At 45.3% G+C, this 12,727-nt stretch overlaps 1 protein-coding gene across 2 annotated transcripts in view; it reads left to right on the forward strand.

Annotated features, from left to right (window-relative positions):
• GRK3 (G protein-coupled receptor kinase 3) overlaps window positions 1-12,727 on the forward strand; it is a 240,394-nt gene that overhangs the window by 177,275 nt on the left and 50,392 nt on the right. For both annotated transcript variants that reach the window (XM_066603907.1, XM_066603906.1), the window contains exon 10: window positions 11,060-11,138. In XM_066603907.1, coding sequence (XP_066460004.1) covers window positions 11,060-11,138 — 79 coding nt within the window. The remainder of the gene's footprint in view (window positions 1-11,059; window positions 11,139-12,727) is intronic.

A 12,727-nucleotide genomic window follows, 5' to 3' on the forward strand; every position in this document is an offset into this window, starting at 1 on the left:
ATTATTATGGGGTTCACAGGGGAATGCTCCGGTGATGAATTGTGACCAGCCTCGTAGGGGCTTGGGGTGCTGTTAGCTGTAGAGTCTTTCTGGCTGGTAAACGCACATAATATAAGAACAATCGCTCTCCAAAGACTCGGCGAGAAAATTAAAATTGGTTATATCATTTCCTGTAATGTTCCCAAACGTACATATTTGATTAGCTTTACTAACTTAGCAGCAATTTTCCTTATTGTGGGCCGTTCTTCCGAAATGTCTTTTCACTCTACCAATACATCTCCTCCAGCCTTCTACTCAAGAACAGTACGCATCCAGAGTCATCGTGATTTGGGAAGTAGGCAGCGCACTAAGTAAAGCGCGGCAGCAGAAATATTGTAATCTGCTCCTGTATGGGAACAGAGTCACAGATGTGGACTGCTGAGCTAATCTGGACCAACTAAGAGCTATAGTCTGTCTGTAAGGGAATATCGTATGAAACACTTTGTAGCAAGCTACTGTCCGGACATCTGCTATGTGCCCGAATGGCTTTTTGATTACGTTGCGCTGCAGTAGAGTCACTTTTGAGATGCTATTTACCCCACTGCTCTTTTTGATTCAACTAGTTTGAATTACTACTGGCTACCAAATGGGGACCGTCTTCAGACTTTACTATAAACCTGTCCCGTTTCATGCACTAATCTGGTCTTCAGTTGAGTATTTAGATGGTGAGCATACAGTTTAGCCATAGTAAGTCCTTAATAGTAAACTTTATCCCCATCCTCTTACTTACACGGAGCCATTAGTGATGCAGTGAGAATCAGAACCAATATTGGTCAGCGTAGATGCATGCAACGACTAACGAGAAGTTGTTCACTTCTTGTTCGTTGTTCAGTTGCTGCGTGCAGGAAATTGAATGACATCTAGTTCCATGTAAATAAGCAGTCGTTCACCTATGTGTGATTGTCTGCTTACTGATGATAAAGGCGGGCAGGTCGGCATGATGCCGGGCTGCTTCGCTACCATTTATTAGCAATGCTCGTCCCCGTGCAAGTGTACAGGAATGATTATTGCTGGGACGGGCTGTCGGGCATCGTTTGCACGATGGCTTGTCCGTGTAAAAGCGCCCTGATTGTGTTTAGCTGAAACAACTTTCATGAGCTACCAGAAATGGACTTAAGGGTGCCCACCAATTACTGGGTTGTACTTTGACCTGCATTGTTTCTGGTGGCAAATCTAGGTTAGGTGCTGCCTGGTAATTGGCAGCAATCTGCATGCGGTTACCACGGATCGGCCGTATTGTGTACAGGCGACCAGACTTCATTTACCAATCATGAATACAAAATGTGATATAGAGCTCTGGTGAGAGCACAACTGGAGTACTATGTTCAGTTCTGGAGACTCACCTATAGAAAGACATTGGTAAAAAAGCACGAGTTCGAAGATGGGCTATAAAGATGGTGGAAGGTATTAACCCTTTCCAATCCACTGTCTGACGTCTAAAGACATTCTGATTGAAGGCTGTACATCTCAGACGTCGGTAGATGTCCATCAGGGTATTCTTACTGTAGATTACTGGCCGCTCTGTTGTCGGGGGCCTCTCCAGCATGTCCCATACCGCAGTACTGGCTCTAGCCAGCAGATGGCACCATTGTATAATGGCAGAAAAAGAAAGCCCCCTAGCAAACCCTGAATCCAAAATTGGACTGCAAAGGGTTAAGGATAAAACTTATCAGGAAAGACTTAAAAGGACCTAATTTGTGTAGTCTGGATGAGAGAAGGGAATGGGAGGCGTGATGGAGACCTTGCAATACGTTAAAGATAGAAAGAAGGTTCAGTGGGGAAGTGTTTTTATTAGGAGGCTAAACACTAGAACAAGGGGGCGCAATCTGAGATGAGTTGGGGGGGAAATAAGAAGTAACTTCAGGAAATGTTATTTAGCTGGAATAGTAGTAGATGGCTGGAACAAACTTCCAACAGACACAGTTAGAAAATCAGCAGTTTGGCTAGGTTCCCATGAGGTGGAATTGCCGTGGAACCTCCGTGCAGACTTTCTGCACAGAAATTCCGCCGGCAATTTTTATACCGGGGTAAAACAGCAAAGTGGACGAGATCTGCAAAAATCTCATCCACACCCTGCGAAGAGGCCGTTGCGGCCAAGCCGCACTGAAACTGACAAGCCGCGCGGAATTGAAAGCCAATTTTATCGCCGTCTCCACTGTGGCCTCTTTCCTCTCTATGGGTAGAGACAGCCGCAGCGGAATGCAGGCGCTGAAGCCGCTTCAAAACCTACGCTGAATGGCGCTGGTTTTGAAACTGCATTTCTGCAGCGGAAACCTTGCTAATCTCGGTATTTCCGTGCAGTCATTCTGCGAGATTTCCGTGGAAATTATGCAGAGTGTGACCGCAGCCTAAATGAAGTCCAGCTCCCTGGGGTAAGAATGTATCTGTCGTAAGAGAGAAACAAAACGGAAATAATACAAGGGCGGACTACATGGACAATGCCGGCCTTTTTTCTGCAATCAAGTTCTATATTTCAATTTTCTAACTTTTGGTAAATTACCAGGTGACATTCTCTTTGCTGTACTGTGCTCTTCGAAGAAGGATGCGCTCGGGAAACCATTGCTGCACGGAGGGTACAGCGCACTCCTGAAGACTTTCCAGCATATTTGGAAAATATCTTTGCGTTTAATTGATTCTTTTCTTTTCTTGTAGGATAAGGAAGGATCAAAGCCATGCTATGCCACTGTGACAGATTGGTCACTGATAATATGGCAGCGTTATGATGATGCCAGGCCTTGCAGGTTATGCACAGTCTAGGGGCTCTTTCACACGAGCGTTTATCGCGTGCATCTCCTGCGCAGGGAGCATGGAGTGTGCTAATGAATCCCTATACACGATTTTGGTGTAGAAGATAGTGCATGCTGCATTTTTTTTGCTCGCTGTAAGAGGCGCAATGGAAACTAATCTTAGTCTGTTACCATGTACTATCCGTGTAACATGCGGTAAAATACGCTAGTTTATGAGAGCCCTCAGGCTTTATTCAGCCATTTTAGTCATGTCGCATTTTTTTAGCTCCGGTTTTGCAAAATCCGTACACAAGTGCAATATCTAGAAGTACACGCTTAGAAGTTTGTGTCTGCTACCTTACTAAATCTTTCAGACTTTCCCCCTAATTTAAATAGGGCAAACCTTCTCCCCCCCTCTTCCCCTAAATGTTCCTCCGCTCCCCCCCTTCCGTGTCATCAGATACATTTTAACTAGTGATGAGCGAGCATACTCGCTAAGGGCAATTGCTCGAGCGTGCATTGCCCTTAGCGAGTACCTGCCCGCTCGAGAGACAAGGTTCGGGTGCCGGCGGCGCGCAGGGAGCTGCGGGGGAGATCGGGGAGGAACGGAGGGGAGATCCCTCTCCCCCCCCCCCCCCGCTGCTGACTGCCGCTACTCACCGCTCCCCCGCGCCGGCACTCGAACCTTGTCTCTCGAGCGAGCAGGTACTCGCTAAGGGCAATGCTCGCTCGAGCAATTGCCCTTAGCGAGTATGCTCGCTTATCTCTAATTGTAACGTTTTATATGGAGACTTGTGATGATTAATGTCCAAAATCATTGTAGTGTTTAAAAACCATGTTACTGCCTGTAGAACAAAGACAGCAAGTAACTTTTTTTAATACCCCCGGTATATAGTTGAACTTTTATATAGCTGCACTGTATGAACAGTTATAAGGAGCCGTATTTTAACCCCTTAATGCCTGAAAAATTGTTTGTCAGATCGCCATGGCCATTACATCATACTGCAGGAGCGATCAAAGCATCACAAGTTTAGTTCCATAGGGGACTAAAAAAAATGTACAGTTTAGTTTAAAAAAAAAAGCTTTATTTATTAATTTAAAAAAATAATATAAAAAGGTAGTAAAAGAAAAAAAATGTTTTGCCATATTTATAATAGTAATAAAAAAAATCTTAAATTAAAAAAACAAAGACCTATTTGGTATCGCTGCCTCCATAAATGTCCAATCTATTAAAGTAATGCATAATTATCCTGCATGGTCAGTGGCATCAGAAAAAAAAACCACAATGCCAGAATTGCGCTTTCTTTTAGCCACCCCGCCTACAAGGAAAAAATGTCTAAAAAGCAACCAAAAAGTCATATATACTCCAAAGTAGTACCGATAGGAACTGCAGGACGTCCCGTAAAATACAAGCCCTTACACAACTATGTCGAGTCATGGCTGTTAGAAGATGGCGGCAGAAAATAATACAAAAATATATATATCTTTGAAAGAAAAATAAAAGTAGTACAGCAAAAAAAAACTATAAATTTGGCATCGTAGTAATCGCACTGACCCATAAAGTTGTTATTTTTGCAGCAGTGTGTACACCGTAGAAACAAGACCCCAAAGAGGGTAGAACTTTTGTGTTTTGTTTTTTTTCATTTCACTCCACTTAGAATTTTTTTAAGTTTTTCATTACATTATAATTAACAAATACAACAAATGGAGGAAGAAGGGGGAGGGAGAGAAAGGCTGTGTCATTAACGGGTTAAGCACTGCTTGAAAAAATCCAGTACCTCCTTCTGCGTATTCTGAATGCTGTTTAGTTAAATGTCTTACTACTTGTGGGAGAGAATTTTGAGTAGTCGTGTAACTGCGTTAGTGCAAAAGTCATTGAATTAGTCAAAGCCGGAAATGGAGGAAGAAGCCTAAAATGACTCATTTGCTCTCATTAGTAGGTAAAACTTTCCATAGAGTAACATCATTATGGAATCTATATGGCCCATCTTGCCATGGATTTCCTTCAGACTAGTTGGGTTCTTTCGCCACTGGTGAAGGGTGCTTACTTTGAAGAGAATAGTTTTCTATGTGTTATATATTGTGGGACACTAATAAAACTCCTACACTATTCTGTCAGTGTTCTTTAAGGCGCACCTGACTTTTCAGATGACTTCTCAGAATAATCTGCTATGTGCGAGTACAGGAGGAATAATGCTCTTGTAATATTCATGTGTCCCCCGCTGAACATTGACGGGGTCCATGGGAGAACGCACGCATGGCGGTCTGAAAAGAATCAGATTTTCAGGCCGTCCTTGACCTTTAGCGGAGGACACTGCAGGAAAGGGAGAAGTAGTAAGTACATCCCAGGCTCCCCCATCACCTCCTTAACCCCTTAAGGCCTCGTTCACACAAGCGGCATGGCATCGCTGCGAGAAAATCGCAGCAATATCGTATTGCTGACCCATGCGATATCCCTGTGGTTTCTCGCGGTAGCTTTGCAGCACCACATGCAAGGATTTTCAGGGGAAGGCTTGCAAAATAAGCCTTAGCTTAAGATAAAATAAAAAGTATACATCACCTAGAAGTGCTGTCCGTGGCTCCACTGCAGCTTCTCCCCGGGTCCCCTCGGTCATCGTCTTCTCTTCTGACCGGGAATTAAAAAATCTCTGCCTCCTGGAAGCTCGGGCTGTGATTGGCTGACACTTTAGCCAATCACAGCCAATAGTTGATGAATGGTTGTGATTGGTTCATCGAGCGCTGGCTGTAATTGGCTAAGCGTCAGCCATTCACAGGTAGCGCTTCCAGAAGGAGGGGATTTTTCAATCCCCGGCCAGAAGATGATGAAGAGAAAATGTGTTGGAACCCGGGAAGAAGATGCAGCCGGGCTGACAGCGCTTGCTAGGTGATGTATACAATTTTTTAAATTTTTTTCCTTGCAGCCAGGACTTCGATTATAGCTTTGACAGTAGGATTGCACTGCACGAAAAACGCATTTTTGTGCAATGCAACAGAGAGGAAGGCTCCTTAGGAAAACGAGGGCTACAAAACCTCATAAGTCGCATGCATATCGCTGGACCCGCAAGGTTTTTGTGTCGGGTTGTTGCATGCTATAAAACATTGCACGTGTGAAGTAACCCATAGGAAAGCATGGGCTTCACATACATGCGATTTGTAGCATTGTAGCAACACGACAAAATCGTGTGAGCGAGGCCCAAGGGCCAGACCCTTTTTAGGGATTTTACCCATGTGGTGGTTTTACTGGCCTATTTTTTTTTTTTTTTTGTTCCTTCAGCTACTAAAATTATTTTTGCTGAATTTTCTTCTCATTTAAAAAAGAAAAAAAAATATGTCTTAACATTATAGTTTGTTTTTAATTAGGAAATTAAAATAAAGTACAGGAGCCGGTTCCTCATTTTGTTTCGGACGTTTTGATATATAATATGTATGGCTTTGGATTACAGGGTGCATACTGCAACGGTTTTGGGTTAATTGCATTCTGATGTATATATTTTTATTTTATTTAGAAAATTTTTTTTTCTTATTTTTGTAACTATTTTTTTTACATGTGTGACCCCCATCACATCATAGAAGACCTCTGGGGTCATTCACATGGTCTTTTTTATTTTTTTCATTTATCTCACACTTTTCCACTGTAGCTGGGGCACCAATAGTCACTAACAGAGTTGATCAAGGTCTGCTAGGACCCAGTAGCTCTACTGTGCCAGGGCGGTCACATGATCACCTGGTCGTATAGTGGAAGAAACACTTCTTCTGCTTTCACTTCACCAGGGAAACAGGTGAGTGACAGCTGAGAACCCCACCTGCTTGATTGCAGCAGCAGAGACTTATTTTTCTATTGGCCGGGATTAAAGACCAGGACCAAGCGCCTTATATTTACCGTGCTTGGTCCTTAAGGGGTTAAATGACACTGTAAATTAGCTTATGGTGCTGTTCCCAGGTAACCGGTTCCCTTTAAAGTATGGTGGAGATCCCCGGAGATGGCACGTAGGTATTCTGCCACTATTCCCTCCTACTAAGCGCTCCTCTGGTGACCATTCCAGTATTTTTGTAGCATTGAGGTTTGTTTCCTGGATGTTGTCTGTCACTCAGAGCCACATAACGATTTGTTCTGCAGCCTAAAGACGGAGGTGTTTCTGATTATGGGAGCTATAATTTTGTGCATGATCCATTGGATAATAACGGCGGTCCGCGGGTGGCGTGTACACAGAGATAATTATTTTCTACAAAAGGTCGGTTCAATCCCTGTGATATTACATTGTCTCGTTTATCAACCTTCCTACAGAAGCCGCGTTTAATTGGTAATTTCTCCAGCTGTAATGACGAGAATATCACAGTGGGTTTTTGCTTCTTTTCACAGTTTATGATTAGCTTATACAAAAAACATTCATCCTAATGATGAATTACAGTGGAGTAGTGGGATATTAAATGTCCGTTCTAATTGTTTACTGCCAGTTGTCACTACAGAGCTATACATGGAACTGTTACATTTAGATCCGCGTCCGTAGATTCTGGACTCAACCACTATGGTACCTCTGATGTAATCCTTCAAGGGGAAACTCTGACCAAGACTAAAGTTTAAAGCGGAAGACCCATCATTATAGAGGGCATATTTCAGAAATATTTTGTGTATGCTCTACAATAACTCCTATTCACGTGTATTTATACTTGTTGGTTCTTATTTCTCATGCCGTGCCCCGTGTGTTGATATCGCGGCACTCACGGCTCTATGGCTGTTTGACTCGGGCAAAGCGGGTGCAGCGTGCAGCCGCAATTCTCCTTGCTGTCCCTGCTGTCCTGAGTCCCGACCGCTTCTAGTCACTATTGAGTTGAGGACAAAGGACATTGGTATCATCGTGGCGACCTGACGCTGGGTCCCTCTCCCTTGGTGTCAGAAACAGGTCTGGGGGTTGTGAACTTTATGTGAGCCAGGACAGCTTTCTCAGGAGGAGGGTGGAGGGCGACGGGCGGGGGTTTGGAGGAGCGTGGAGGACGACGGGGGTGGGGGTTTGGAGGAGCGTGGAGGACGACGGGGGGGGGGGGGGGGGTTGGAGGAGGGTGGAGGACGACGGGGGGGTTGGAGAAGCGTGGGGGACGACGGGGGGGGGGGTTTGGAGGAGGGTGGAGGACGACGGGGGGGGGGGGGGGGGTTTGGAGGAGGGTGGAGGACGACGGGGGGGGGGGGGTTTGGAGGAGGGTGGAGGACGACGGGGGGGGGTTTGGAGGAGGGTGGAGGACGACGGGGGGGTTTGGAGGAGGGTGGAGGACGACGGGGGGGTTGGAGAAGCATGGGGGACGACGGGGGGGGGGGGGGTTTGGAGGAGGGTGGAGGACGACGGGGGGGGGGGGGTTTGGAGGAGGGTGGAGGACGACGGGGGGGGGGGGTTTGGAGGAGGGTGGAGGACGACGGGGGGGGGGGTTTGGAGGAGGGTGGAGGACGACGGGGGGGGGTTTGGAGGAGGGTGGAGGACGACGGGGGGGGTTTGGAGGAGGGTGGAGGACGACGGGGGGGGGTTTGGAGGAGGGTGGAGGGACGACGGGGGGGTTTGGAGGAGGGTGGAGGACGACGGGGGGGTTGGAGGAGGGTGGAGGACGACGGGGGGGTTTGGAGGAGGGTGGAGGACGACGGGGGGGTTGGAGGAGCGTGGGGGACGGCGGGGGGGGGTTTGGAGGAGGGTGGAGGACGACGGGGGGGGATTTGGAGGAGGGTGGAGGACGACGGGGGGGGTTGGAGGAGGGTGGAGGACGACGGGGGGGGATTTGGAGGAGGGTGGAGGACGACGGGGGGGGGGGTTGGAGGAGGGTGGGAGGACGACGGGGGGGGGGGGGGGGGGTTTGGAGGAGGGTGGAGGACAACGGGGGGGGGGGGTTTGGAGGAGGGTGGAGGACAACGGGGGGGGGGGGGGTTTGGAGGAGGGTGGAGGACGGACGGGGGGGGTTTGGAGGAGGGTGGAGGACGACGGGGGGGTTTGGAGGAGCGTGGAGGACGACGGGGGGGGTTTGGAGGAGCGTGGAGGACGACGGGGGGGGTTTGGAGGAGCGTGGAGGACGACGGGGGGGGGGGTTTGGAGGAGCGTGGAGGACGACGGGGGGGGGGGTTGGAGGAGCGTGGAGGACGACGGGGGGGGGGGTTGGAGGAGCGTGGAGGACGACGGGGGGGGGGGGGGGGTTTGGAGGAGCGTGGAGGACGACGGGGGGGGGGGGGGTTTGGAGGAGCGTGGAGGGCGACGGGGGGGGGGGGGGTTTGGAGGAGCGTGGAGGGCGACGGGGGGGGGGGGTTTGGAGGAGCGTGGAGGGCGATGGGGGGGTTGGAGTAGCGTGGAGGGCGACGGGGGGGGGAGCCGGTTTGGAGGAGCGTGGAGGGCGACGGGTGGAAGCCGGTTTGGAGGAGCGTGGAGGGCGACGGGGTGTTTTGGAGGACTTTTTTGTTGTGGTGGAAATTATGCACCAACCTTCTGTTGCTGATCAGGTTTCATTAGTGTTTGTGCATTTAATATGTGGCCCAAGACAACCTTTTTTTATCCTTTTTTTTCAAAAGTTTGGACACCCCTGGCGTGGACCAAGTTTAACCTCTTAGGTGCTGTTGTGGCTGGTAACTTATTAATATTATTGTTTGATATTGTGAGTTAATAAACTATTTAGATTAAACTGGGGATTGTGGAGGTTCCCTCGGGGCTCCAGGTGGAGGAAGCTGGGTTTAAATATTAACATCAAGTAATATGGTGTGTTTACCTCTGAGGAAAACGAATATGAAAAACTATACCGTAACTTTGTGTACTCGCTGGAAAATGCTGGATTAAGTGGTACATGAAGATGAAGTCTGTCTAGTGAATATATACTGGTGTGATTGGCACGATGTCTCTCCGGATTAGTTTTAAATGCCTATTGTACATTTTTGGCTCTATTTGTAGAATGGAGGAGGTGGGACCTGCAGTAAATGTGATTCCTCTCTGCGCCTTTATCTTACTGAAGCGAATTGTGAAATGCGACTAAAGAAGCTTTTCCATACTTTTGAGTTTTATATTCATTAAATTTAAATTAACTTTAAAAGTACCTTTTTAAACTTTCCGAAGTGTGAATGAATTATTAGTCCTCTCACTGTGTAGACTATATTTTTCGCTTTTTTTCCCCCTTCTTCCCTATCAGTTGACAAAGTGATATTGTTTCATTACTTTGTGGTGGTTTTTATTCTTTGATTTTCTATGACTATTCATGAGATCACAGCTTACTTGCTCCACATTGTAGACAATTAACTGACATTTTAACCCCTTATTGCATATGCACATTCTAATTTTATTGTACCTGTGAGCATTCAATTATCTGCAATATTTCCCCTTTTCCCAGCTATTATAGCATACTAAAATGATATTCCGAATAATGAAGCACAATCAACCTTGAGTGGTGTATTGTTTCCCTGATTAGTACGTGAGTGCATTGTGTGGCGTGGAGGGCGGGAAGCAGCTGTGTGCCTGATGACAGATCCACGCACCCGCGCCACACAGTGACGCATACACCCCCTGATAATGTTTTAATAATAAGATAACTATCCTATATGGTAACTGATAAGATAACTATCCTATATGGTAACTGATAAGATAACTATCCTATATGGTAACTGATAAGATAACTATCCTATATGGTAACTGATAAGATAACTATCCTATATGGTAACTGATAAGATAACTATCCTATATGGTAACTGATAAGATAACTATCATATATGGTAACTGATAAGATAACTATCATATATGGTAACTAATAAGATAAATATCATATATGGTAACTAATAAGAAGATAACTATCATATATGGTAACTAGTAAGATTATAACTATCATATATGGTAACTAGTAAGATGATAACTATCATATATGGTAACTAGTAAGATAAGTATCATATATGGTAACCTGTTTGATTAGAGAGAAGCAAACCGAACGTGGGAAGTAAATTACAATAATGAAAAGCAGCCCAAATATGGAGGTAGGCAGGTGTGTAAGTATGTATGTAGAATCCTATAGCTCACAATGCACAACTGAAGTGTTACCGTGTAGAATAGCCACTTGCATCAATGAAATGGGTTTAATATATACTCTTCTATCGCAAACCTTTATTTTGCTTCTTTTGACAGTTATTTATTGTAGTTATTAATTTACATTTCAATGTACAATTTATATATATATATATATATATATTTTAAAAACCCCATAACGGACATTTGCTGATTTGGTTTTGATGGAAAACTTAGTTTCTTTCGCTTGTTCTCTCGAATATGACCGTCATTCATTCTCTGTTGCAGGACTGTCCGTTCATCGTGTGCATGACTTACGCCTTCCATACACCTGACAAGCTGTGCTTTATTTTGGATCTCATGAATGGTAAGTCGTGGCTTTTTGTAGTGAAGTTGCCTCGAAATTATGGAATTTCGCTTTTACAGTCAAACAGAAGTAAAAAGGATTCCTCTTCGGTGTAAAGTGCAAAAAAGATGGAATTGCAGTGGCCATAAACATTAGATAGAAGCGGGTTAATGGTTGAACTATTGTGGAATGAATGAATGGTGAACGATCATTTCCCCAATGCAGCCGTACATTGTTTAATAGTGAATTAGGAGAAACAAACCCACCAGATCTGATATATTCGAGTCCCCGGTGCACAAATCCCACTTTGGCAGTGTGTGAGGCTAAATGGCATGATACAGTTTTCGGGACATTTTAGTAATAAAATTCGATCTTTATTTGAACAAGGGAGCCAGATTCTGGAAAAATCCTTTTCTACCCTCTGCCATAGTGTTAGGCAGTATGATACAAGCAGGACACACATGCTTTTACCCCAAAAAAGCCTTTTCATATTTGCTGAAATTCTTACTTTGAAAGTAATGAGCCCAGTATGTAAATAATCTGCCTCAAGTGAAAAAAAAGAGGTGCCATGCGCCCTCCGGTTCAGCACGTCGCTGCCATAACCTGACCTCTGCTGCTGCTCAGCACTGGCAGGAGTGAAAACTCATGAAGGTGCCATGCCCCCTTCCGGGCACATCTCCCCAAGATGCTTGCAGTGAAGTGAGGTGTATACACCTTGACTTTACTGGTGTACTGCTTAGAAGACGTGGTCGAACTGGTGCACAGCACCACCGTGAGATTTTAGCACTACCAGTGCTAATATACATACAAAGGGATGCAGTGAGCAGGAGAAGAGGCCAGGTTATAGCAGTGGCGTGGTGACTCGGAGAGCTCATGGCACCCCCTCTTTGACCCGAAGTAGATGATTTGAAGAATCTGCAAAAAAGTTTTTGGGGGGTTAAAGCATCTGTGCTTTGCTTGTGTCATACTGTTTAACACTATGGCGGTGTATTGAAAAGAACTTTTCATGGGACAGGTTCCCTCAAAAATCCACTGATACTCGGAACAGACTCACCAATGTGGTTTCCAATGCTTCACATGTCTTTAATTAAGATGAAGCATCAGAAACACATTAATATTAATTAAAAATGCACTTTTATTGCTACATCACTCCAAGAGATGGATCAAGCAGTTTATCATGCCATACACATTGTAGTCCATACTAGCTGTCATCCCACGTGATTACACATAGTCAATGGTGCCGGATGAACAGTCTTTCTGGGAACATTGAGCAAAAGAGTCTTGCAAAAAAATCTAAAGATTTATTTTTCATCCGGCTATAAAAGAAAAATGTTTAAATTGGCCAACTTTTTCCCAAACAATGATGCGGTGTCATTGGTGGGCTAAAATGATCATTTGTATAATTTTACCCTGCAAATGATGGTTTTGTTTGAAATGGTCAATTTTCATCAACCTTAGTCGATATTGTGTATGGGTACCTTTAGAAGTTCTCTGGGTTGACTAAGATTCCTTTGTCAGCGTCACCTATTTTTGTAAATTTATAAATGACACACCAGGGCTGGAGTTTGAATAGACTAACGATAACGACATACCAGTGATGAATTAGATAT

This window comes from Eleutherodactylus coqui, chromosome 5 (genome assembly GCF_035609145.1).
Source record: "Eleutherodactylus coqui strain aEleCoq1 chromosome 5, aEleCoq1.hap1, whole genome shotgun sequence".
NCBI lineage: Eukaryota > Metazoa > Chordata > Amphibia > Anura > Eleutherodactylidae > Eleutherodactylus > Eleutherodactylus coqui.